Source organism: Myripristis murdjan, chromosome 13, assembly GCF_902150065.1.
Source record: "Myripristis murdjan chromosome 13, fMyrMur1.1, whole genome shotgun sequence".
Lineage (NCBI taxonomy): Eukaryota > Metazoa > Chordata > Actinopteri > Holocentriformes > Holocentridae > Myripristis > Myripristis murdjan.
In genome coordinates this window covers 27,369,242-27,395,287 of record NC_043992.1, presented here as the reverse complement: position 1 = coordinate 27,395,287, position 26,046 = coordinate 27,369,242, and the positions used below count along the sequence as shown (strand labels likewise).

The 26,046-nt window shown below is 41.2% G+C and overlaps 1 protein-coding gene across 1 annotated transcript in view; it reads left to right on the top strand.

The window, feature by feature from the left end:
• grik4 (glutamate receptor, ionotropic, kainate 4) overlaps window positions 1–26,046 on the top strand; it is a 180,982-nt gene that overhangs the window by 81,230 nt on the left and 73,706 nt on the right. The window contains exons 4-6 of the mRNA XM_030066859.1: window positions 9,813–9,978; window positions 16,881–17,059; window positions 20,992–21,045. Coding sequence (XP_029922719.1) covers window positions 9,813–9,978; window positions 16,881–17,059; window positions 20,992–21,045 — 399 coding nt within the window. The remainder of the gene's footprint in view (window positions 1–9,812; window positions 9,979–16,880; window positions 17,060–20,991; window positions 21,046–26,046) is intronic.

The following is a 26,046-nucleotide window of genomic DNA, read 5'->3' as shown; positions in this document are numbered from 1 at the left end:
GTTACTGCTTGGCTTCACACAAGCTGCTCATTGAATTTATGTGCTACGACTACAGTTTTTGCTCTTTTAGCTGAACTGCACCAAGAATATTCCAGTCATTTGTCTCTCCATCAGCGTCTGTGTTCCTCTCAAGGCAGGTTTTTTGAAGATGTGCTGGCCAACTGTTTGCCATTTGTGTTGTGTAAAGTTGAGCTATGCCTTGTTTGCAGGGTGTAAATTAAACATTTGGCTGGGCTCCTGGCACTAGATTAAGCCGCCTATTAGATTAAAAACTAACTTTTGCCATCAAAGCTTCTCACAAAAGATTCTTTCCAGGGAAATGGTCTTCCTGTTTTTATTGAAAATATGCTACAAACATGTATTTCATGTTTGACAAGCACACATCGATTTGCACTGGGCATGTAAATCTACTGACTTACTGTGTTACATACAGTGTTGGGGCCGTTACTCAAAAAAACATAATGTATCACACATTACTTTTTTTAAAAAGTAAGGCTTTGCTTTATTTTCTAAGGGCGGCATGGTGGTGCAGTGGTTAACACTGTTGCCTCACAGCAAGAGGGTCCCAGGTTTGGTTCCTGTCCGGCTGGCCAGGGTTCTCTCTGTGTGGAGTTTGCATGTTCTCCCCATGTCTGCATGGGTTTCTGCTTGGAGCCTTGGTTTCCTCCCACAGTCCAAAGACTTGCAAGATAGGTGAATTGGAGATACTAAATTGCCCCTAGGTGTGAATGTGCTTGTTTGTCTGTCTGGCCTGTGATGGACTGGAAACCTGTCCAGGGAGTTTCCCCTGCCTACCACCCAATGAGCACTTGGATAGGCTCCAGCAATCCCTGCTGCCCTTATGAGGATAAGCAATTTGGAAAATGAATGAAGGCATTACTCAGTTACTCCCTGTGGAAGGTAATTTGTTACATTACTTATGTGTTACTCCGCAACAATGCACAGATGCAGTATCACGCAATTGCCAGTTAAGAATATAACGTTAAACCGTACATATGCCCACGTACAAGCACAAATCCGCATCCTAATATGGAGCATTTTTATGGTCTTTAATAAAGTAATGCTACCAAGCCAACAGCAAAGTCACTGAAAACCAGCCATTTGATGTTGTGTTCATAGCAGTGGACAGTTGTTTCTGGCCTGGGCACAGTTTGCACTTTACCGTCATGTTCTTCTCCTTTTGCGGTTAGGCGATTGCTGCGCAAGCATGTGTTAAGACATGTTAGACTATTTTTTTAATCAGTCCATCATGCAGATAATTGAAGAGCATATGTACCACAAGTAACACCACATTTGTTTGATTTGTAACCGTAATGCGATTACTGAATTTAGGAACTGTCACCCGTTACATCACTGTGTTACAGGCGAAGGTAATGCAATTACAGTAACGCGTCACTTTGTTGGGGTTAATGCATTACCTCCCACACTGGATACATCTCTCAGTCAGGTACGTGTCATGAGATCAGTGCAGTAGTTTACTTTGTTGTCCTGACCACTTATCTACAGGGCTCATTGCCAACAGTCTGCCAAGGCAGTTTAGAAGGATCTCATTCTCTTTTACAAAGACATTTACTCGGAAATGAACCCGCAGAATGAAGAACAGGCTCCTCGGGGGGGAAGAAACTTTTTTTCTCTCTGGACCAGCTGATCGATGAGATAGGGATCTGGTGGTCAATGTTCCACTCTCCTAAAAGGCACTCTGGGATCCACTGCCCATTTCATCTTTATCACTCGGTCTGTTTCTGCTCTGGCTACAGGGAGCAACTGCAGGCTCATTACCACTACGGACAAAGATAGGACTGCATGGGATGAAATTGGCTTATAGCTGGTGTTAGCCATAGAGGTTGATAGCAGGAGGTTCTGGAGTTATTGTAACTTTCCTGTCTCCTGTATTCCATCTCCTAGCCTTCTCTCCCACCAGAGAGCAGCTTTTGGCACTCCTGAATGCCAACAGCTGGTGTCCCAAATCGCCTTTAGACCACCTTGTGCTTCCAGAGGGGATCAGGTAGACATAATAGACCACCGCCTGCCCTGCTCCATCTCCTGCCACCCTGCACCACCACTCTTGCCAGCTCCTCTCTGGCACTCTAGCTTTGGCATCACACATGCTGACTGATGGACTATGTCTCCAACAGCATCTGTTCTCCAATGCTCTGTGGCCAACATTAATTCTCTGGCATGCAATAGGTTAGCGGCAGCCAGGCCTCACACTATCTATTCTCCGATTGGTTAGTTTTCTGCAATTGATGGTCTCTAAACTGATTAGCCATGTCTGCTTTCTGAAGGTAAAACCACCGTTCTCCCTTTGGCGTCAGCTCACCTTCATGTTCAACTCACTTGGACAGAGTGGCTGCTGTTCACCTGGCTGCAGCGCTGAGTATTTCAAGGGCAGTACAGTCTTTTTGCCAAGCATGTGTTGTATACTAATTGATAGCCAGGTCGGCGTGAGTTAATGTGAGTGAGTCACTTCAAACATCACTGATGCACAGCACTAATGCTAACTTTCCTCGAACAAATGGCTTAACATCAGCCATGGCTGACATGTTCCAAGCCCCATAAAAGTCCAGCGATACTTTATTAAACAGACTTTTGTTCTGCGCTGGCCCTCTGAGGCCCAGCCAACAGATGTAGTCACTCATTATGGCTCGGCTTTCCATATGGCACCCGATCTGCACATCCAGCTCCCCTTCACCTCCCCTCAGTGGGACCCCCTCTCAGCAGGCTCCTGTTAGGTTCACATCGGACAGGCAGCGGATTGACTTGGGCACTTGTCAGCTCAACCGCCGAGGCAACCCAGAGCTTGTTGGACTGGATGGAATGGAAATTAGCTTTCACCTTCACTCCAGCTCAGAGCAAAGCTCTCCTCACTAATGTCCGGTCAAATTTGGAACTTCCTCTCTTGAATATATCCTTGAATTTAGCATTGAATAGGGGTTACCTTGAGGTTATTGGTATGCTTGCACAAAGAAACGGAAAGCCTCTGGCTGTCTTTGCCCAGCAGCCAACAGCATATCACTGACTTGGCAGTTTGGGAATGTGTGGATTCGTTTTATTTTGTTTTGATTACTAATCTGAGCAGATCAGAGTTCAGTCTCAGCATAATTACCACAAGTATATTGCAAGCACAATGTAATTGGGTTGAGGTGTCTTTGCTGCCTAACAAAGGTGCCTCCATTCCACCATGCACACTGTGTGTGTGTGTGTGTGTGTGTGTGTGTGTGTGTGTGTGTGTCAGTTTTACGTGTGCAAAGCCTGTGGCCTGTGAGAGCTTCCTCATTAAACGCCTGTCAAAGCTCTGTCTGCAGACCTGACAGGCTTTCTGTCATACTGCAGGAAAGCACACACAAGCACCACACATTCGCATGCGCGCACACACACACACACACACACACACACACACACACACACACACACAAAACACACAACACACATACATCCACCTACATCACCTATATCACCTACCACCTACATATATCACACATCTGCAAAACCTGGGAAAAACAAAAAAGAAAACAGGATTTGCGAATGAGCAGACTTTCAATTTCTGTGTGAGATACAGACATCGAAGGTCCCACTATTACATACTTAATGCAGTGTAAACAGTTGTAAAGTTTTCTAATGCAGAACAACTGTCTTCTAAATTGTAAATCAGATCCACAACATTCATCTTTAATTTGAATATGTAATTGGTGCCAACTGTGACCAAGCTATAACTAAACCAAATGCTCATCAGGTTATTAAATCCCTCCAAACTGTATGTCTTGAGAAATGGACTAGCAACAAAGGGGGCATATGAAACAAATACCCTGTGACAAGTGAATCAAATTTCACAGCCAAATTCAATGACACCATTTAATGAGTGCTGATTGCAACCCAATCTCTCTTCCTCAATCTGTTTACATCTGCTACATTGTGTCTGTTTATGCTTTTCTCTTTTTTCTTTCAAACTGTTTCCCTGCTCCTGCTTTCCTCTGTCGTTGCTCCATTGCTCTCTTCTGCTGTCAATCCCTGTGTCACTTTCTCTCTCTGTTCTCTCACTTTCTTTCTCTCTCTGTCTTTCACTCACACTCTGCTTCACTCTCCTCACTCAATCGTTCTATTCGCTGAGACAGAGCACCCTTTTGACGCAAACTCCCTCGGAGACGGCCTGCCTTTCTCCACTCTAGTCACCATGGTGTTTAGTTCTATTTATAGTGAAGGTGTCAGATCATTAAACTTGGAGCAGTTACCTTGGGCTCTGTTGTTAGTCTGATTTTGTCCTCCTCCCTGTTTTCAGATGTAATTAGTTCCAATCCCACACCACTAGTGCCCCGGCCCTTAGCTAACACTTTTAAGTGAAAAAGTCTGGAAAGCTACTTTGATGTGGGTGACAAATTGGTATTAGCGATTAAGAGATTGATTTTCTTCAAATAATGCCACTTCTTTGATTTAGTTAGTCTTGCGTCTGTCTCACTGATGATGCTCATCTGTGTCACTCCACCACGTCACACAGAGACCATAGCAACAGCCACCATTTAACAACCAGTTTATCATAATGTGTTTGGAAGATGCAGGCCTATAGATCAAATCCCTTTTTTGAGAGACCTTGCTGTGAGCCACTTTTAGCCTGCAGGCCTATACATCTCTTGTGACTGTGAAGCCAAATTGAAAGACATCATTTTTAATACACTGACACTGTGAAGAATTTACTGCAGATTAAATGCATTTTCACAAGGAAATGTACAGAGACTTTGTTGATGAAAGGTTGCCGGTAAACTTAGCTAAGGCAAAAAATTATCAGGATTTCTGTTTCATTCTGCTCAGTAGGAGTCAAGGCCTCTTGCTGTGGAATTTGATGATGATTCAGGAACCAAGTAATTCCCTTGTAAAGCCAACATATCTGAAACAATATGGCAAAAGGAAAAAATTGATTGTATCTACACGTGTGTGTGTGTGTGTGTGTGTGTGTGTGTGTGTGTGTGTGTGTGTGTGTGTGTGCTGCTTTCCAAACCCCCTGCTGCCTCAGATACAGGCTATCGAAGCGTGTCAGGTTTCTAAGCGAAAAGGGTCGGGTGGCGACAGTCAGTGGTGCTGAAAAGCAGGAAAGGAGGGATGGAGAGGGGGCAAAGTGGAGAGAGGGAGAGATACCAAGAAAAAAAGTGCAAACCATCTGAGCAACACAGAGAAACAGGAGAGAAAGGGACAACAATGAGAAAGAGCTAGTGAGAAAGAAATTCAACTGGGGACATCAAGGAGCAGGCTGGAGAGGGGTGCATTTCCCCAGTGTGGTGTATGGCTATTACCCAGGTTTTAGGACTCCTAGAGAGGGAAGAATGGCGCTCCAGCAGGAGCTGTCAGTAGTGGTCGCACCTCCATCCATCCAGATACCCAGGGACTCCATTACACCCTGATGGGCAGGGATGGAAAACCAATCGAGGGGATATGGGGACAAGGGGAAAGGCAATGTATGGGCACTGGGAGCCACATAGACAGGCAATCTGCCGTGATGAAGAGGCTCTCTTCTCTCTCGCTCTGCTCAGCCCCAACATGTCCTCCTCCATCCCCTTCAAGCCCCACTGCGCTAGACCAGGAGGCCAGGCCAGCCGACCATCCGGACACCTGCTGTACTCATTCGCTTCCCCTCACGCTGCCCTGCTCCCTCTCTTCCCCCAGGCTTCCACAGTCAGCCTCATCCACACCAACCTTGTGCACATTTGAAACAAAGATGTATTTCATTGTCTCTGGAGGAATCAGAGAGGGGCGGTGTGCTTGAATTGGGGTGGAATGTAATTTGTGATTTTTCCTGAAGTTCAGCAAGTTTGTTGATACCATTGGTTTGGATTTGCTGCTGCGTCCAAGGCTGCAGCGTTCAGCTGCAGTGTGCGTATCTGCCACGTGACTCTGTAGCTCTGCGTGTGCACACCCATCTCTTAGTACAGCCGAGGTGATAGAGTCATTAGCCAAGCTAAGAAATAACACCAACACTTATACAGCCACAACAAATCAGAGTTGTAAAAACACAACAGTCATTCTCACTGCAGACTGTATGTCTCACAGTGGGGCTGGGATGCAAGAATGGTATATTTATCATTTTGTATTAAAGGCTTGGCTCTGGTCTTTTACTAACGCCTTATGACTCATCTTTACTGTGCATATTCCACTGGCATAAACCTGAGTTCCAGAAAACATTTTTATGCTTTTTGTTATCCAACTTTTCCCTAATTAATAGATAAAACATTGTTTATTTCATCTAACTTGAAGTTTATTGTTCATTCTTAAATTGTTGATTTGAATCCCAGATTTGTCTTTAATTATCCTGATGAGGACACAGAGAACAATATGTGTGTATGTTCGTGTTGAATGCACCTTCTGAAAAACAGCATTTCAGTTCCTTAAGTGCTGAGTAGTGTAAACAAATGTTTTGTTGCACTCAGTTAAGGGAATACATGCTGAAGATATCTCTAACAGCTTGAGCTTTTTCACACGGGTGGAATAAAAGTTTTTATACACGCACAGATCCATACTTCTGTGCTTCAGTGCCTCCTTAGTTACTGAAAGAGACATGCATTCTGAATATGTACATTACCACTAACCAAAACAGAAAAAAATGATTTCCTCAGAGTCCCCTTTCTTTTGTCTGTCTGCCGGGATTGTACTTTTTATACACCCACATTTTCTCTTTTTTCTGTTTTACTGTTGTCCAATCTACAGAAGTCCACTGTGTTTCAAACATATGCACAATAAAAATCCAGTTGCTGAATCATCTGAAGCCAGATGATTAAAGTACAACAAACAGATGCTCTGATGCAAAGTCTTTCCTAAATTTCATAAAATACAACAACTGGGAAATTATAATGCACAAAAACAAAACAAGTCTAGGTCAAAACTAGGGATGTCATGATTATAGATTTTCTTGGTATGATTATTGTCAGAGAAATAATCACGATTTTACGATTATCATGATTATTACATATTAATTAATTTCACACTATAATTTTATAAAATCACATGAACACTCCTTATAGATCTTCACATTTCATTTATTTCCATACCAACATAACAAAATTAATATTTAGCTGCCCTTTGAAACATAAATAATACTGTAACAGTGAAAATAAATAAATAAATAAATAAGACCATATATATATATATATATATATATATATATATATATATCACCCAGGCGAAATGTTTGTTTGAAATATTGATGTCATTAACTGCCATCTATACTAAATGTTTAAGATTATTTCAATTGTTTTAATAATTTACCTAATTTTAGATGTGACCAGATGAAAAAAAAATAGTTTGTTTGGTTTATTTTACATTTAAATTACAATTACACAAATAAATTGAGAGCATATCTCATGCAGTGTTAATAATAAATGAAACAGACAGTGCTGGGAGGACAGGTCCAACATTTACTCAACACAGATGGGAGGAAGCAAAAGGAGGTAATACTAATGCTCAGTGTTCACTGACTGAGGACCTTGAGAAGACATTACATCTTCCACATTGCACACTGACACTGAAACAGTCTGACGACTAAAAAAATAATTTGACCTCACGCTGTGTGCACACGAACTGCAAAACTATCCATCAAAAAAGTTTTTGCAACTTAGCTTGTCACGTTGCACTCACTGAAAGCCCAACTCGTATCATACCACTACACCATTAATTGCAAATGACACACAAACATATAATTTTTAATTCAATGTTAAATCAGATGAATTGACATTTACGTATTTTAACTGTTACTGTGCATTTACCTTCACTTGCGCATACAAAGCCGGGTGGTTGTCTCGCAAGTGTTGGGTCATGTTGCTCGTGTTTGAGCCTTTGGATGCGACTCGTTTGCGGCATGTTTTGCAAACGGGGAAGCCGTCATCAACAATGACCCCTTGGTCATTTTTACTAAAACCGAAGTGATCCCACACGATAGACTTTATTCGTTTCTTGGGGGGGAATAACTCTTCATCCATTCTTCGCTTCACTGGCAGACTCCTGTTCAGCTGTACCATGTTATCGCTTTCGCTTGTGTAACTTTGTTTTGGTTCTGTGCGAGTTGTGCTGCCTATGGTTCCGCGTCCGGCATGATCTTAGGAAAGTGACGGTGTTTAGGAATCTTCACGAATAATTAACCGTGGTGTTTTTTAATCACTGATTCGTGAAATCAAATAATCGTGACATCCCTAGTCAAAACTTAGTATATGGCTACACAGCAACTGCATTTAAAAAGTGTCTGTTTTGACCTCAGCGCTGTACTGGACAGCAGTTGTCAAACCCTGATTATTTATACAGTTAAATAGCGGCAGTTTATTTATTATATGAAATAAGCTGCTTTTCCATCACATGGCACAGCTTAACTCAACTGGACTCTACTCTCCTTTTTTGGTTTACTCTCCTTTCGTTACTAAAAAGTGATGGGAAGACAGAGCGTCAGTGTATTTGAAACTCCGTTTTCACATTTTCACATAGTGAAAATATTTGGAAGAATACATTTCCCTGTTTCAAGTAGGTTATTTCTAATTTTGTTAGTTTTATTATACTTAATTCGACTTTATTTTAAATTATTTTAATCTGCTTACCTTGCTTTTTTTTTTTTTACACACACGCAACTGAAACACTGCACTCCCTTGCCCCAGCCCGCCCCACTCCACTCTTTCTGTCTCACTCTCCCTGCATGTCACTGCTCTGTTGACTTTCCTCATCAGCAGTGTGTTTTACAAAACCATCCATACAACTCACATCTTCTAAGTTTTCACAACAACAGTTGAGCTGCATGTGGAGGTGGCTTGTTGCAACAGTTATGTGTACAACCCAGGAATGGTAAAGCACTGCAAGTAAAGTTAAAATCAAGGTCAACTGGACTTAATAGTAGGTTTTTGAAGATGTTTCAATTCTCCTCCAAGAAGCTTATTCAGTTCATGGTAAAACTGTAAAAAAGTTGTTGTTTTTTTCAGCAAATCTCCTATTTACACAAATAGTATTCATGTGAAGCAGCCATTTGGAGTTGGTCTTGTTGTCTTAGCAAGTGATCAGTTTGGGGCATGTTGTAGTCAATGAGTAGAACCGCTGTAAACGCCCCGTGAGGACTTAATTGAAAACTGTTCCTGCCGATTCATTTTGAAAGTGCAACAGTCAGTGGGGAAACTCCAACACTCGGCTGACCAGTGGAATAACTTCATCACTCACTCAGTCAGTGACAGACACTCTGGGTGGTAAGGCTGGCCCTGCTGTTGTAGTCCAGTGGTCCTTTTACTTAACTACATTTTTGCTAAAGCGTGTTTAGCTTCATTTTAAATCACATCCGTTACAGAGTACAAATTGTATAGGCTCTCAGAAACTGGATCATATAAACGGACCAATTGTGGAGCTTTTCACAATGAACAGTCAGTCAGAGATGAGAGGAGGAATCTGACTTCACTTTGTTTTAACACCGTTTTCTCAAATTGCAAGTTTGCTTAAAATTACTTATTTATTTTCTTAAATTTACCTTTTTACTCTTGTCCCTTTAGAATAGCAGGGAAAGGGTTGTTTATGACAAATAGCTTCTAAAAATCACTCTTTAACTTTCATTCTGAGTACATTTTAAATTAACTTTTTAGTTGTTTAATTTCTACCAGTAGAAATTTCTAGTGATCTTTCTACCACTGCTCATAGCATTGGTGAAGCAAGAATTGTTTTTATTTTTTTATTTTATTTTTTTTTTTGGACATTAGACAGTTCTCCACCTGTTCCTTTTCATGTGCTTTTACCTGTTGAGAACCTATATATGTATATTTTTTTTCCACTGTCGCTAAATCTCTGTGTGTGTGTGCTGTCTGTCTGTGTAGGTGCCATATGTGAAGGTGGCTCCAGAGGACATTTTGAAGGTTCAGTTCCCCCGGTTCACCACTCTGGACCTGAGGCCCACCAACACCGACATCAGCCTGGCCGTGGCTGGCCTTCTCACCTTCTTCAACAGCACCACCGCCTGCCTCATCTGTGCACAGGCTGACTGTGAGTACAGCATTTACACGCTCATGAGTGGATATACAGTTGTACAAACACAGTGCTGAATGCTCAAAGAGAGTCATCGTTGCGTAATGCCTTCTGCAGACAAAGTGCAAACATATTGTTTAATGTCTATTATGTATTAACACATACTGGCACACACACATACAGACAGACTCAAACATACGCAGACACACACACACACATTCACTGAGTTCTGACAACAGATGCAGTGCTTATCAACATCTCACCCTGTGACACGCACCCGTTTGAAGCAGCTGCTGTACGGCGCAGTTGGAGCTCCCACACAGCAGCACGCTCAATATGGGGATTCCAAACTAAAACACATCTATTGTGGAATCCTCTCTCCATCTGCTTGATTTCTTTTGGTGAAATAAAATGAGGATGTAGATCTCTACTCTCCCCATCTATCATAATCTATCTTCAATCTTCAGTGCCAGTGTGAAGCCCTTGTGTGACGCTGTGAATACTCATCTTCAAACACCACCTGCTGTCGATTGTGTCATGTCTGACCTTAAAAGAGACAAAAATGAATGAGGACGGAGTTTGCAGCTCGATCCACTCGTGATCTAACTGCCTCCTTGTCAAAGGTGCTAGTTAGACAGTAAACTGATAAAAGGATGACCTTACAAAAAATGTGGAAACCCCTCTTTTGGTGGGAAGCTGAAATGGAGAGGAAGATTAAATCATGGCTCGTTCCCACCCTCTTTTAGTCTAGCGAGAAGTAATTACAAGAGCCTGGACAAAGTCACAGTGACCCTGAGTGGCACCAGCTAACCTTTCTCCTAATCAACGCAGGGCTTTGAAGAAACGAAATAGGTATGAGATATCAGCTCTCTGTCAGGCAGATGGCAATGAGCCACTCTGAAATGCCCACCCCGCGTATCTCAACTCTCTGTTCCTCTGCCTTTCAACTTCCTCTTTGACTGTCCTTTGGTCTTTACTTTTGAGTTCGCTTTGACTCACAACCTGTAACACGACATGAAGACTTACTGAGGCTGTGCATCATTTTGCCACCATGTCTCATGTTAGGTTTGGGGCCAATCGAATTAGACTAATTCTTAACATATGTCCAAAGCTCTGTAGTGTAGTTCATTTTAAAAATGGCGACTTTTCCACTATAACATTTTTTGCACAAAACATTATGATGTGATGCAGAAATCTTGCTGAGGAGAATAAACTGATGACAGCAAACTAATAAGAAAACAAAAATACACCAAATCTGGCTCAGCTCAACCTAGCTTTTGAAACCCATCACAACTGCAAGGGTCAAAAACACATCATTCGTTTTTTCTCCTCCTAGGTGTACATAAACCTGTCAGTCATTCTTTGAAGTGGGGACTTGGGGACTGATTAATACAGCACTGGCAAGAGGTGTGATTCTGTGAAGAAGTGCATCCACTGATTTTAATATTGCCAAGTTTAGAGAAAAAAAAAACTCAATTTGACATCACTTTCCTTCCCTTTGCTCTGGTTTTGTGTGTGTATGTGGTGGTGGAGGTCGTGATGGTGGGGTCTTACTCTGTCATTTGGCTGAGAGAGAATTGCAAAAGAAATGAAATGCAAAGAGAAGAAATTAAATGAGGGGAAATGTGATGTAAATAGAAGAGAGGAATAGTCATTTGAAGTGAGGAAAGCAGGGGAGACAGCTAGTAAGATGTGAAAATGGTTGAACGAGGATAGTAGTCAGCAGAGGTTGCGATAGAGTAATGTATGTGGGGGAGGCGGAGAGGCAGCCAAACTGAAATTATATATTGGCAACAGGGAGACAGTCCAGGAAATGATCAGGCAGTAGCAACTCCCCACATCCAACATTACCCCCACCCCTCCATGACTCTTATTCATGGCTTCTCCACTAGAAAATTCAGCTTATGGCAGCGTGCCTGGTTCTCTGCCTGTGTGTTGATGTGTGTGTGTGTGTGTGCCTTTTACTGTTTGTGCCTGCATGCATGTGTAAAACTCTGTGTTCAGCAGCAGCATCAGCTGAAACCAGCTCGACTTTGGCTCTTGTTTCACCAATCCCACACCTCCCTGTCAGCTCACAGTCTGCTGGTCGGTTGGCGGCACCGCTGTCGGTGGCTCGTCCACATGTGCCGGCCTCATTAATCACCCAGGGCAGTGACAGCCTAATAGAGCGTGGCCGATTCATGAATATTTTCCAGCCATGGCTGAGGAGGCAGGAGTCTGGAGGTGGAGCTGTGCCCAAAGGCATGGCACATACCAGGGTGGACATTAATATAGCCAACCTCCACTATCAATGGCACTGTGTGCAGGGTCAGCAGCACTGTAACTCCTGCTGCACGCCCAGAATACTGTCTGTGCAGCTGAATTTGTACACCTGCTGCGGAGCCCCACAAGTTCTATGGCTGTGGTTTTTGGTAAATGAAAGTGCAGGTACACACAAACAGAGGGCACAAAGCTTGCCTTCATAAACACAACATATGCACACAAATGCACACACTCACAATACGCATGCATGCTATTTGTGAACTCAGAGGTCTTGTAACAGTACTAGAGGGGGGCGTTTTCATTAGTGAAGTGATTGGTGCCGCTGTCATGAAGCTGAAAGAGAACATCCAATAAGCTCTGCTGTGCGGGTGGGGAGGGGGTGTTTCTAGTTCAACAAAATACTAGCCGTCAAATGCTTACAGAGCTTTTTTTCATCCTTGATGAACACAGTTGGAGAGCAACGTTTACCATTTTAGCTCAATGCATTGTTCCATTTCACCTATAATAAAAAGGTAAATTCCCACTGCTTTTAACATCAGGCTTGTGCTTCAACCTGCTCATATTATACAACTTACCCTATTTGCAAGTTCCTCTTCTCTCCTGGTAATTATTGCATAGCTTCCTCTGAAATACAATCTCTTTATCTAGGACTCCAAGAGCTCACCCACTGTGCCATCTCAATTATGCTCCTGTCTCTGTAGCTGTTTACTTGCTCAATGAGTCACACTCTGCCTGGAAATGCCATCAGTAACCTGTAATCAAAGCTGATCAAGTGAAAGGCCGTCCGTGACTCTGGGGATGCCTTTAGAATGCGATGTGAGAAGAAAACTGTAGAAGGGTCTAAGGATGAAGGCAGGGAGGGGTAATAACACAAGCTGATGGTAGCAGTAGTGATGATGATGAAAGTAATTACGTTGGTGGTGATAATGATGCTGGTGTTGAAAGGCAGTGGTGTTAGCTGTCATGATTATGTTGTTGCCGTTGCATGTTTACCGTGCTTTGTTTTCTACTTTCTATGAAGTGTAAGCCAATTGGTTGTCTCCCCCTATCTGGTGAGTTAAGTTTGCAATAATAAGCAACATAATGAGATTTTGATTCGTGGAGTGTTTGTGGCGTTTGTGTAAATGCAGTTTTATTTTTTTCTGAAATAGAGTTAAATACAAAGTCCTTAGCTCTTTTTTATGTCTAGTCAAAACAAATCAGGCAGACTTCAGGTCCTTTTTTTCTCATCAGCTTGAATTAAATAAAGATTCCACATATCAGTAGATGTAATATGAGCAGATTCCTTTTAAATGAAGGCCTCCTCTGTCAGACAGGCTGAAGAGGAGTGTTTCCACACAGAAGAGGTTGACCTGAACTCCACTCTCTTTGCTGTCATACTCTCAAGGCATCTATCTTGGAAATTTTGAGCAGTTTAGTGCGCCCACTCACAGTTTTACGTACAAGATAAGAATGTCACCAGAGAGGTCAGACATTTCAAGTTTCCAATGTGTAGTGTTAACAATCAATGTGAGTGCCGTTTGCGCACACCAAGCAAGAGTAACGAGATCAGCAGCACCACGGTGTGAAAAGGCACAAGTGGCATCATGTTATAGTCAGTATTGATGTTTCCACTTTGATGGTTATTTGGGTTCGCGGGAAGGGGAATGTGCTCAGTCATACTAAATGTGCCTTGACGTGCGTCTTCAATACTTCAAAAAAGTGGACTTGATAGAGGGAAAGTCTTAAAACTTGGCCTAACTGACTGTTCAAGGCTAAATGATGCATCCCCTTGATGTATGGCTGTCATCACGGTTTTCCTCCCTTGCAACAAATATTCATGGTAATAGTCTGGAAAATATCAGCACATGTCACTGCTGGATCAGCACATTTCTTTTTATATGTCAACGTATGAAAAGCGGCAATGTCGTCTTTTGTATTTTTCAATATATTCTAATGAATTACCACAATTAACAAATCAACACACTAAATAATTCATTATATTGATGTTACATGTGTAGGAAAATATATTTTCTTTGCGTAACCTAAGTTAAAAGCTGTGTGCATTTCATTTAGCCACACTTGTTAAGGAATTTGTATACGCTATGTTATCTGTTTAGAGGTTTAAATGTTTTATATTCAGGCAGTGCTGCACTGTGTGGTGGTGCTGGTTGCTTTGTTTGTATGCAAAACGGCTAAGTGTGTGTTTGCTTTTGTATGAGAGAGAGTGTGTGTGAGACTTTGCAGGTACCCCCTGGTGACAGGAAGGTAAATGAGTGGTTGCCCAGCTTGAGTGTCAAGCCCTGCCTTTATCAGTGTGCCTGGGAGAGCACCAGAGCCGTGTGTGGTCCATGCCAATGAGGGAGTGCACTCTCACTCTCTCTCTCTCTCTCTCTCTCTTTCACACACACACACACACACACACACACACACACAGACACAAGTGAACACACATGCTAACCTCAAATTCCACCGAACAAGATACTGATACCTCACAGCACCACGCACATAAACATGCACACACACACACACAGACATTCCCATAAAACTTCACTCATTTTCTTTGTACATTGACTGGGGCAAGCCCAACTAAAAAACTGCAAGTTCTTCATCTAACAGCATGTTGTTCCTTTCACTGAAATTGGTTCAACAGAGCAAACAGGGAGAGAACAACATGGCTGCTGTAAAACACCCAAGTGAGAAAGGATTTCTAGCTCCCCTTTGAATTCAGCACAGTCAGAACTCTAAACAGAATATGAGTTTTATTCTGTATATCATTCTATTTGTGTGTGTGTGTGTGTGTGTGTGTGTGTGTGTGTGTGTGTGTGTATGTGTCTGTGTGTGTGTGTGTGGGTGCGTGCGTGCGTGCGTGCGTGCGTGCATGTTTTGGGAAGCCAGCTGCATCTGGCACACAGAGCACTGTCTGTAATATCTTGAACTGAACGTGAAATTGTTTTTGATGACCTGCAAGAAGCTATAGAGATGGGACGGGGGAGGAAGAGAAGGGGGACAGTTTATTTGAAGCTATTTCAAACTTACAAAAGTTACTCTGTGTTACTACAGAGGAAGCTGATCTGACAGCAGCTAGACACAGGCAGGCAAAAAAAAAAAAAAAAAGCGGCACCCAGGAGTGATGTTTCATGAGTGCATGAAAACAGACAGACAGGTACAGACAGACAGGATAACAGACACACACACTGCCATAGAGACAGATCGACAGATGGGCTGAAACACACACACAGATAATTACAGAAGCTATTACACAGGATATCAGTGACTGGGGAAATAATGTGGCTCATATTACTATTATTACTTATATTTAGCTTCATCACAGCACATATGAGCAAGCTAAATAAGTCAACTAGGTAAGGCAACAATTTATGCACCAAAATGATCCTTCCCACGATAGAAGAAGCACTTTGCTGTCAACATGGCAAAAATAATACAGTCCACATCTGGTATGCCATTTTGTTGTTCCCATATTAACGTGAAATTGTCCCATGTTCTCAAACAAGAAATGTTTTATGTGTGTTATGAGATTTTCCAAGTTCCCAGAGTTTTAACTGACACACAAACTCTGTGTGCTCGGCAATTCGACTTAGAGTAATTCAGGTATGTCACATCCAGCAAATTAGTTTAAACTCTATACAGAAAATTAGCTCAATAACCTCAGAGGCTCTGTTAATATATGGATGCAAAGTGACTGGTAAAGTGCCGCTGGGAGCATTTTGATTAAGATAGCTATATTTTAATTAATGCCATTTACCTCACTGGGGTCCAATGGTCTACTGCCACGGAATGAAATACAAGAGAAGCTGCTGAAACATCCGTTAGTATTTAATGATTTTACGGTAACTATAATTAAATCTAAAAGGTTCTGTTCTGTATTTAAAAGGTCTATGCTTGTTTTTTATGGAGCAAAATTACAGTGTACCACTTGTGATCATGGAGCAAAATTCAAATCAACGAATACTGGCACCTGCCTACAAATCATAATATGGTTTCTTTATGCTTTAGCTTGTTGAGTTGATTGACTCTTCCTTTGACCTGACATGTCAAGCTCTTTGGGCTGGAGCCAGAAAGCCATAGAACTTGAATTGGAGCAGCATGGACTTTCCCATTCAAATCAATATAGCAGGATGGTCAGAGCAGTTATGTGAATTATTGCCAGTGCAAAGAACTGTGGCCGCTGCACAAGGCTAACATCTGGTTCCAGGTGATGGTAGCTATTAACATTTGTTTACCACTTTCAGCAAGCAGCCACAATGCATCTACTCAGTTCTCAAGTGAATGTGACATGCTTTAAGTGTTTGGTAAGTGGCATTTAACTTCAAACGCAATTTTATTTTGTATGATCCAAATGACCACAGCAGTTCAACATTCATTCTACTCCATTCAAGGTCTGTGCAACAGGCCAAATTGTTTGTTTTTAAGGACATTGACCCCTTGATGACATTGTACATTACAGCTCCATCACTGCATAATGCAGATGCACTTGATTTTTCTTACCTCAGTTGTGAAGTGTATTTTCTAACAAAAGATCCGTTACGTAAAAGCTCCATCCACGTGAGAGAGTCTGCCTTTCATTATTAGTAATTTCGTCATGTATTTCTTGTTTCGTGTGTGTGTGTGTGTGTGTGTGTGTGTGTGTGTGTGTGTGTGTGTGTGTGTGCCGGCAGGTTTATTGAACCTGGAGCGGCTCCTCAGGCAGTTCCTCATCTCCAAGGAAACCCTGTCGGTGCGCATGCTTGATGACAGCCAGGACCCAACCCCACTACTGAAGGAGATACGAGATGACAAGACTGCCACTATCATTGTTGACGCCAATGCCACCATGTCACACATCATTTTGGAACGGGTGAGCACGGTGCACATTATGGCGCACAGTTTTTTATGGGCACAAGTCCTCTTTGATTGTCTGCTGTCTTTGCTGTTTACTCATAGAAACTTTATGAAACTGAAACTGCTAGCGGCAAGAAATGTTCAGGGCTGAATGTAATGGAAGGTGGAGAGAGGCGGAGAGATTTTTCAGCTTTTAAATATTTGTTATAGTCTTCAGTTTTGACTCTCTTGACCTACAGTATAGAGATGTACGTTGTATTCTTCACACACTGTGCAAGCGCAATGACTGATGCACACAGCATATAAATAATGAAATATCTTTTGCACTGCCATATATTCCATCTGGTCTCTTGAAAAACAAGTATACATATAAGGTGAAGTTATGCACTTCTGGCACTTCAGAGCTTTAGGATTGCACTATAGTGACCCCAAAAAAGGCGAAAGGATTGAAGAAATCTTGTCAGACAAACCCATTACATCAAATTCTGGTGATGTGAGCATTAAATAAAATTGTATTACATGATTCATTGTCTATAAGTGAGAATTCCACATAGTTGAGGGGATTAGTGTGAGAAAGAGCAGACTCAAAAATGAAGAAGCCCTGTTAAGTTACTTAACATTAATTCATCGTTTTTTCTGCTTCTTAATACAGTACATGCTGTGGATCAAAACATTATTTTAAGTTGCAAAGCATTATTAGTGGACTGTAATACTTGTGTCTCTCCTCGATTATGTGTCTTTTGCTGCCGTTTGCATAAAAATGTAACTGTAATAAGTGTAATAAGCAAAATGGTGAAGTTCACGCCTGCAGAAAAAGCAGATGACATTTTTCTCTGGTGTCATGACAGTAGTTCTCTCAGTAGTGTATCGATGTGACTCCCTGCACTTGCAGTCTCTACAAATAGCACACACTAAAAAAGTTAATGTCACTTAAGATTATTACGCCCAGAGACACTGTGAAGCCACCTAAATGTGACGCTTCTCATGATTGAAGACCTCTACATTTCGAAAAGAGCCTTGATCGCATCAGTAAAGGTGAGTGTGTGAGCAGAGGCGGCGAGGGTGCTTGGATAGCACCCCAGCAGCATATGGCCTGTTTGTAATTAATACACACCTCATTATTTCTGGAGGACGATGGATGGATGGCTAGAGTGGAGGTGACAATAACTAGAGAGGATACACAGAAGGGAAGGGGGGATGGAAGAGTAAGGGAAAGAAAGCGGCGATAGATCCTTGTGTTACACACAGACAGCCACTCTGTCCTTTTCTTGCTGTCCTTTATATTTAGCCTGTCTCTCTATTCTAACTCAATCTTTTACCTCAATCAAGTGTTCAAGCTGACATCATTGGTCATCTAGTCACCATAGCAACCCTGGACCATAGAGCAAGGGGAGACCACAGTGGGATCTCTCTCTCTTTCTCACACTGTTGTTCTTTCTGTATCTTTCTGTATCTGTCTATCTCTCTATCGGTTTTGATATGTTTCTCTTCAGTTTCTCTGTTTCTCTGTTCTCTCTTCTCTCTCATCATGTACCCGGTTCACTCACTTTCGCCGCACCACCTTCCCTCTGTGGTCCCGTGTCTCCATCTCTGTATCTCTCCTTCTTCTTCTCTGTTTTATTTTTCATGCCATCTGTCTGTTTGTCAAGAGGCGTCCTGCAGTGGCATGGTGGAAAGTTGGCAGTCTCACCCCCTCACGAGGAGCGCCTAGTTGCCAAACATATTAAAGCTGCGTGCCAGCGTACTTTTGCCAGTCTCAGATATGATTACATGGTCAAGTGCTAGGAATCATTATGATGATAAGAGGGCCCAGTTTGTCCAAAGGGACACAATTGCCCTTCGCTGTGCAAGACACCCCCCCCCTTATTTGTCTGTTTACATCTTACATCAAACCCTCGTCAGACAAAGGTCTCACTGTCTGAGGCTTTAGCATTCAGAGGGGTTTAGGTCAGCAGTGTTAGCATTCTGAATGTAATCTCGTTCAGTCAGGCCTGTGCTATTGTGCACAGCTATACAGAACCAAAGAAGGATAGATAGTGAGAACAGCGCAAACCGTGTGCACTCTGACCAAAGCTGCAGTAGAACAACAAGAGAAACAGAAAGAAAAAAATCCAGGGAAGCTTACTTCTAATGCAGTGAAAGGAGCCAAAAAGGATTTTTTTTATTAGCCTGTTGTTATAATGTCACTGTGTCTCCTGAGTGGGTTGTGACCATGCTTTTTAGGTACTGTTTTAATTTCTGCATGGTAAACTATTAAAGGCATAGGTCAGCCATGAAGAATATACAGTGTATTTTGAAATATTATTCACCAGAAAATGGTTCTGTTGAAGAGGAACAATGTCAGCCACCTTTAGCCATTAGGTTCCCAAATGGATAATGATGAGCTTACCTGGTCATAATGCTTGCTTTCTAAATAAAAAAAACAAGCCAAACTAAGATGGCGCTCATTGGCTTCCTTTGCCAATGCATTTCTCAAGATATGCCATTTCCACATCACATAGTTGGCCAGATTAAACTTTTGTTAATTATTACTTAGTTATCCTTCTCCTGATAGGCCACACCCACTGCCATGCCCCATTTTGGCCAGCTGTCACGAAAAGTTAATCTGCTCCCTCATGCCTCCTGACCGTCCTTTCCACAAAATGTTTTAGTTTTATGTGAATCCATTCAGAAGCCGTGCACCTTGTTGTGATAGGCCACGCCAACTGTCATGCCACATTTCGGCCAACTGGCATAATCAGCTCTTTCTTAGCCAATGACTAACTATTCCACAAAGCTTTGTGCCAGTCCATTCATAACCTTTTGAGATATCCTGCTAACAAACAGGCAAACAAACAGACAGAATTGGGTGAAAATATAACCCCCCTCCAACTGCATTGGCGTAGATAATAAACTCAAAAAAGTTATGCATAGGATACTGAATGATCTCTCTGAAGACATCATGAGAGGTCATTCACAGTTTAATAAGAAAAGTTATTGCACAACAATGTTTTTGCCATAATTATTGTTGGCGGCCCCAAAGTCCTTACTGTTTCATTATTTATGTTCTTGCTGAAGTCTAATACTTAAATAGAATATTCAAGAACCTAGTGACACATACACAAATACACACACATGCACACGCGCACACACACGTGCACGCACACAAACACACAGTTCAGTGTTTTTTTTTATATACTGTACACCATTAGTTTCACTTTGTGGTAGTACACAACCCTAAGTACATTTCAGAATATGTAAATTTTCCAAAAGTTTCATTCTGTGTAGAGTCTCAGACAGAGCATGTTATGCAGACGTGACAACAGATTCATGTTTGCGAAGAAATTCTCTTCAAGTAAAATGATAACGAATAGTTACAGGCTGACTTAAAACAGAGATGTTTCTTTCAGACTGGTTTCATGTACGTACTTGAATTTTAGTGAATTTAATTGTGAAGCGCATTGCACCATGATTGAACAGAAGCCCAGAGAGCAATGAATTTTTTTGCTAATGACTTTAATGAAATGAAAGTATGAAAAGTTCACCCTGCCCTTCACAACTGCTTCTCAGTGTGACTTTGATTTAATCAAATTGTAAGACTGGCTATAGAGCAGCATACTAATACACCTCAGAAATTAATTGCTCCATTGAGAGCCATCATCAGATAAGAATGTGTCTGGTTTTATCAAGATGTGAATTTGATCTCTCTGCTGTGGAGTGGCGCCTGAGTGACAGAATCATTGACCTCTCAACTTGTCTCCCCACCCCTTTATTCTATACTCCTTTCTCTTTCTATTTTGTTCTTCCCCTCTTGCGTTCTCTGACCCGAATCCAGCGTCTTTTTTCATCAAACTTCATCCCTTCCCCTTCCCATTTTTGCCCTGTTTGTTCTCCCTTTGCCAACTCTCTTTCTCTTACAGTTCTCTTGATCTTATGTCTGTTTCTCTCTCTCTCTTTTATCCTCTCCAGGCATCAGAGCTGGGAATGCTGTCAGTCTACTATACCTACATCTTCACCTCTCTGGTAAGGAAATGGAAGATGGTTTGGCTGTTACAGAACAACATACTGTAGACTTTGAAACCACAGCAGCTCAGGAGCAATTTCACTTTCTAGTTTTTTTTTTTTTTTTTTTTTTTTTTTTTTTTAAAAAAAGGAATAGAGTGAGATAATCACAGTTGTTTCCAGTGTAGTTTCGCTGGTTTCAGGTTCAGATCAGCCCACTATGATCAAGAATGTGACACTTGATTCAAGAAAATTATGGAAACAAGGTGATTAGCATTGGAAACAAGTGGGGTTATTTTTAACTAAAACAAACAAAACTAAAAAGATTTTAACACTGAATATGAGACTAAAAGATTTCTCAAGATTGAGATTATTTAATTTGTAATACACTTTAATTGGTGGTGTTTCATGGAAATGCATGATATAATGACTGGGTTAAGGAGACTGCGTCTCATACAATGGAATCATGGCATTGAGAGCACAATGAGAAAATACAGTTGTTTTGTAAAGACACGCCTCTGTTGTCCCCTGAACTGCACTTGGAAATTAAAGAAACTGATCTTTGAGAAAAACAGTATTTAGGCACATAAAGACTGAGGGACTCTGCAAAGGTTACTCTAAGATCATAAAGATAGCAGCTTGAAGAAAATTTGGTGCTATGGTAAACTGCCCCAATAGCTGCTCCTTAATGGAAATTAATGAGGTTCAAAACGCTTTGCTCTAATAGCGCTTTGGAGATGATTCATATCAAGCTGATTTATGACTCATTAAGAGTGAGGCACCACATTCACGTTTTCCTCCCCAGCCAATGCCAGAGTCACTTCTTTTATTGTAGATCTTTCTCTGCTTCTCCCTTCCCTTGACTTGCTCCTCTTTCCTTTGTTTTGTATATATACTTAAAAAAGCCCCATCATCACTCTCCTCCCGTTTTGCCGTGCAAGGTCACTTTAGGGCACAGCAAAGCACAGGGATTCATTGGAGACAGATGATGATCCCTCCACCATTTCCCAAAAACTGAGCCATTGCTCGGTCACTGCAGCATTAATAGCTCCAGCTAACATCATGAAAATGGTCAGCAGCGTGCCCCCGGCGGCCTAGGACATAACGCAGAAGCCGCAAGTGGAGAAAATACAAGCATTGTTGTCCCCTTAGTTGTCGTCATAAGCTATTCATCTAATTTATTGTGTTTTGAAATGGCTGTACTGTATGTGCGTCATGCACACCACACACACAAAGCAAAGAAAAGAAGGAATGAAAAGGTGAGTTACTTACATTATGTTCCCTCACAGTTCAGTTAATCATTCACCCGCCTCACAAATCACTGTGACAATACAGCTCCGAAAATGACAATCATAAATTGAATGCTAAGGCTGTTTTTTTCCTCCTCCCATTAAACTACACTGTGATTGTACTATTCCATTCAAGGTTAGGGTTTAATTTGATTGAAGTACTCAAGTCATTTTTCCAAAATATCCCAGCACTTTTTCTTTACCCCGAGGCTAAGACTGAAGTCTAATAGCCTGGGCTACAGAACTAAAGGACGTAAGATAGATGATATAGATGATTGTACAGTCCACTGATCTTTGTGTGTGTGTATGTGTGTGTGTGTGTGTGTGTGTGCGCCAGTCAAGGTCTTACTATTCCCAATACCATGGTGTGCAAAAAATATTTCTATGGTTTAAGGTTATTTCCATATCACTTACATTAAATCAAACTTTCTAATCCGAAGCATGTGAGCCACATCTCAAACTAACTGTAAACCTCTGTACTTATGATAGCAACAGACAGAATAGTTTATTCAGTGTGTGCATTCATACCCAAAATTTTGACAGTGTGAATTGGTTGTAGCAACACTGGAAACACTGAGGAAAGGGATCTCTCTGATTTCACCTTAACTGACTTCATTCCTTTCCCAGGGTTTTCAGAATAGGTAGTGACCATGATAATAGTGGTGAGCAACAAGCTTTAGCTCCTCACAGTGCTTAGTCTGCCACTCGCCTTAAGCCCCCCGCCCTTTCCCAGAAAAGTCTGTGAAATGTAATGTGAAGTCTTAGTTTACATCACATTTATCCCTCCTAACGATCCCTTTAATGATGATTATTATCCCTAAATAAAAAAAAAACACTCTTGACACAAACAGTAATATATTAATTGAGCTCGAAAGAGGGTGGAGATTGTACAGCAAGCAATAAATTGTTTTTGTTTTTTGTTTGTTTGTTTGTTTTTATCTACGTCTTTAAATATGACAAGTTTATGGAGGTGTAAAAAGAAGGAGAGCAGTAATTAGATGTAATTGCCAAATATGTTTTCTCAGTGTGGTGGCCTTAGTTGTCACTGGTTGTTTTTAGATGATTTGTCCATTTGTACTCTGACATTAGTTTGACTTTGTTAAACTAACTCCAGAAAGTAACTCGCTATTGTCTTGGTCTGTTTTTTTTTTTTTTTTTTCCATTATTATTACAGTTTAGTCCATGAAACTCATTGTCTTGTCCAACTTTTTTAAGGAGAGTAGGCAGTGTACTTGTCCTTACTATTTCTAATCTGTATTTAGACAGAGGGAAAACAGACAGGCAGAAGACATAAAGCTCTGAGTGCTTCAGAGGTGGGAGGCTGAACCGCTCGACTATCTCTGGGCACACAACTTTTTTTGTCAGATTTATTTCAAAGGGTATACCACTGTCATGCAGTTCTTAGCCTATGATGTTCTCCTGTTAGCTTACATAAATCTAAATTCCACTCTCACCATTTCAGTGAGTTTGTAGGGGCTTTAGCTTCGGCTTGCCTACACGGTTTCTCTCACTGACTGAAGCAGGCACACACAGGCCATCTGGCTACCATGTCTCACATAGGTAATTCAGAAATAACTTGTTCGTTCTATGCCTTTTAGTTTACCAACCAATTACATCGAACCATTTTGGCAGTCTGTTGACAGCAGACATGCCAAATATTTAAACTCTGACAAGTAAAGAAAATTCTCATGTTGAAAATAAAATTTGGTTTACTAACGATGTAAAAATATGTGGTTTTGACAGGACTCCTCTCTGTTTAGATATTCGGATCAAAAAAATATCTAATCCATCCAAATTGCCGTCAAGAGTTTTCAGTTTATGTTTGAGATTTAACTGGCAAGAGTTAAGGAGTGGAGTGTTTTGAACTTGCTGCAACTCAGATTTGTTGACCAGAGAAATCAGATATCATTAGTGTAATAGCTTTAACTGGCAGGCATCAACTGATAGCAAAACTGACCATATATCAGCATTTTTAGTGTTTAGTGTTCATACCTGAATTCTGCTACAAGCCTGCCCACTATAGCCGGGCAAAAATGATACCACTCGAGCCAAGGATTCTTGGCTTGGTGTGACTGATAAAACTAGTCACTGGCTGCAGTTCAACCTTTGAAGTGGGCTTGGTATAATTGAATAGTGGAATAATTTTGGAATAATTTGGCCTCCAGCTCAGCTCAACTCTTAAAAATGTCAAAGGGTAATTTTAGGTTTAGTTTTATGTAAGTTTGACTTTGTTGCCATGTGCAAGGCTGTGCTACAGGTAGGATTTCTCATTCTGCACATGATTACAATTATGCAGCTGCTATGTTACGAAAGAAAATTGCTGTCACTGATTTGTAATTTCCATGGTAAGTTCATCCTGATGGGAACAACTGGTTCACTCCTCTACATGATTGTTTATAGTATCTTACTGGCTTTAGGTTACAGGCTGCAAACAGTTGAGCAGCCAGCCGCTTTTGAATATGTGGATGTCCTGGTGGTTTAGTAGGTCATAAACAGTATATAACATGTAACCACAACATCCTGGCTTGGTCTGATGTTGTCTCACGTCATCCCTCTCATTCTCTCCCATATCTTCACCATTAACTGTCCAATAACATATAAATGGTTAAAAAAAAAAAAATTACAGCACATTCATTAAGGATAAGAAATACTTCTGAACTTACTTACTTCTGAAGCTTATCGATGGCTTTTTAAAAACCTGTAACCACATTTTTGCATAGAGAATGGTTTCAGCTGTGAATTAGTAGAGCAGTTTAAAAGATGTTTAACAAATGCACTAACAAGTCCTTTATAATTTATGGGGAAAATATTCTCCACAATGTTAACAATTAATGAAGGATTTATGCAATACCTGTTAATATTTGGCAAATAATCCATATATCACTGGTAAAAATGATTCTGTGGGACTAACTATAGATGGTTTTACATTACATAATGATGAACTGTTTTTCACTAATGAATCACAATTAAAAATTTATCTAATGTTAATGCTAATGATATGTATAATTAATTCATAGTTTGATACAGTCTCTAAACATTCAGTAATAAGTTTTACCATCCCTTCTGTTTCCATCGTCTGTCCTTAGTCCCCCTCCTCATCTTAGTCTCTCGATTCTCCTATTTTCTCCAGCCATTTCCCCCCTCTGTCTCACTCCTCTGCTGACACTTCATTTATCTCTGGTCTTGACATCCCTGACTAACGATCTGCCAGGCTGCTCCCCTGCCTAATCTGTTTCCCCTGAATCATCTCAAGACGCTCGTCAACGTCCTCATGCAGCAGCCCGTCTCTAGTCAGGTTTTGCTGCGCCTACTCCAGAGCTTGGCTACTTTCATTCTTCATTTTGGCTGCTTGTTTTGCTTAGTTTACCCTGTTTGTTGTTGTTGTTGTTAATCTGATTTGAGAAATGAGAAGAGGGAGAATTGGCAGAGGTTGTGACTAGCAATATTATACTAATGAATGTTAGTGAATGCTGTATGATGTTTCACACCGTATGGCTTTCATACATGATCTGTATGATTTGTTTTTGCTGGGACTGTCTCACAGCCTATCTCTCTCGCTCTTTCCATCTGCACATAGAAATTAGAGGAGTTTTGTATGCGTGTGTTTGTTACCTATATATAACTTCAGGCCAGTCGATGTTAGAGTCTCTGTTGTGAAGATGGATGTGAAAGAATGACCATCCACTGGCCATCATTAGAGCTAATGATCTTCAGTGAATGCTGCCTGGGGAGA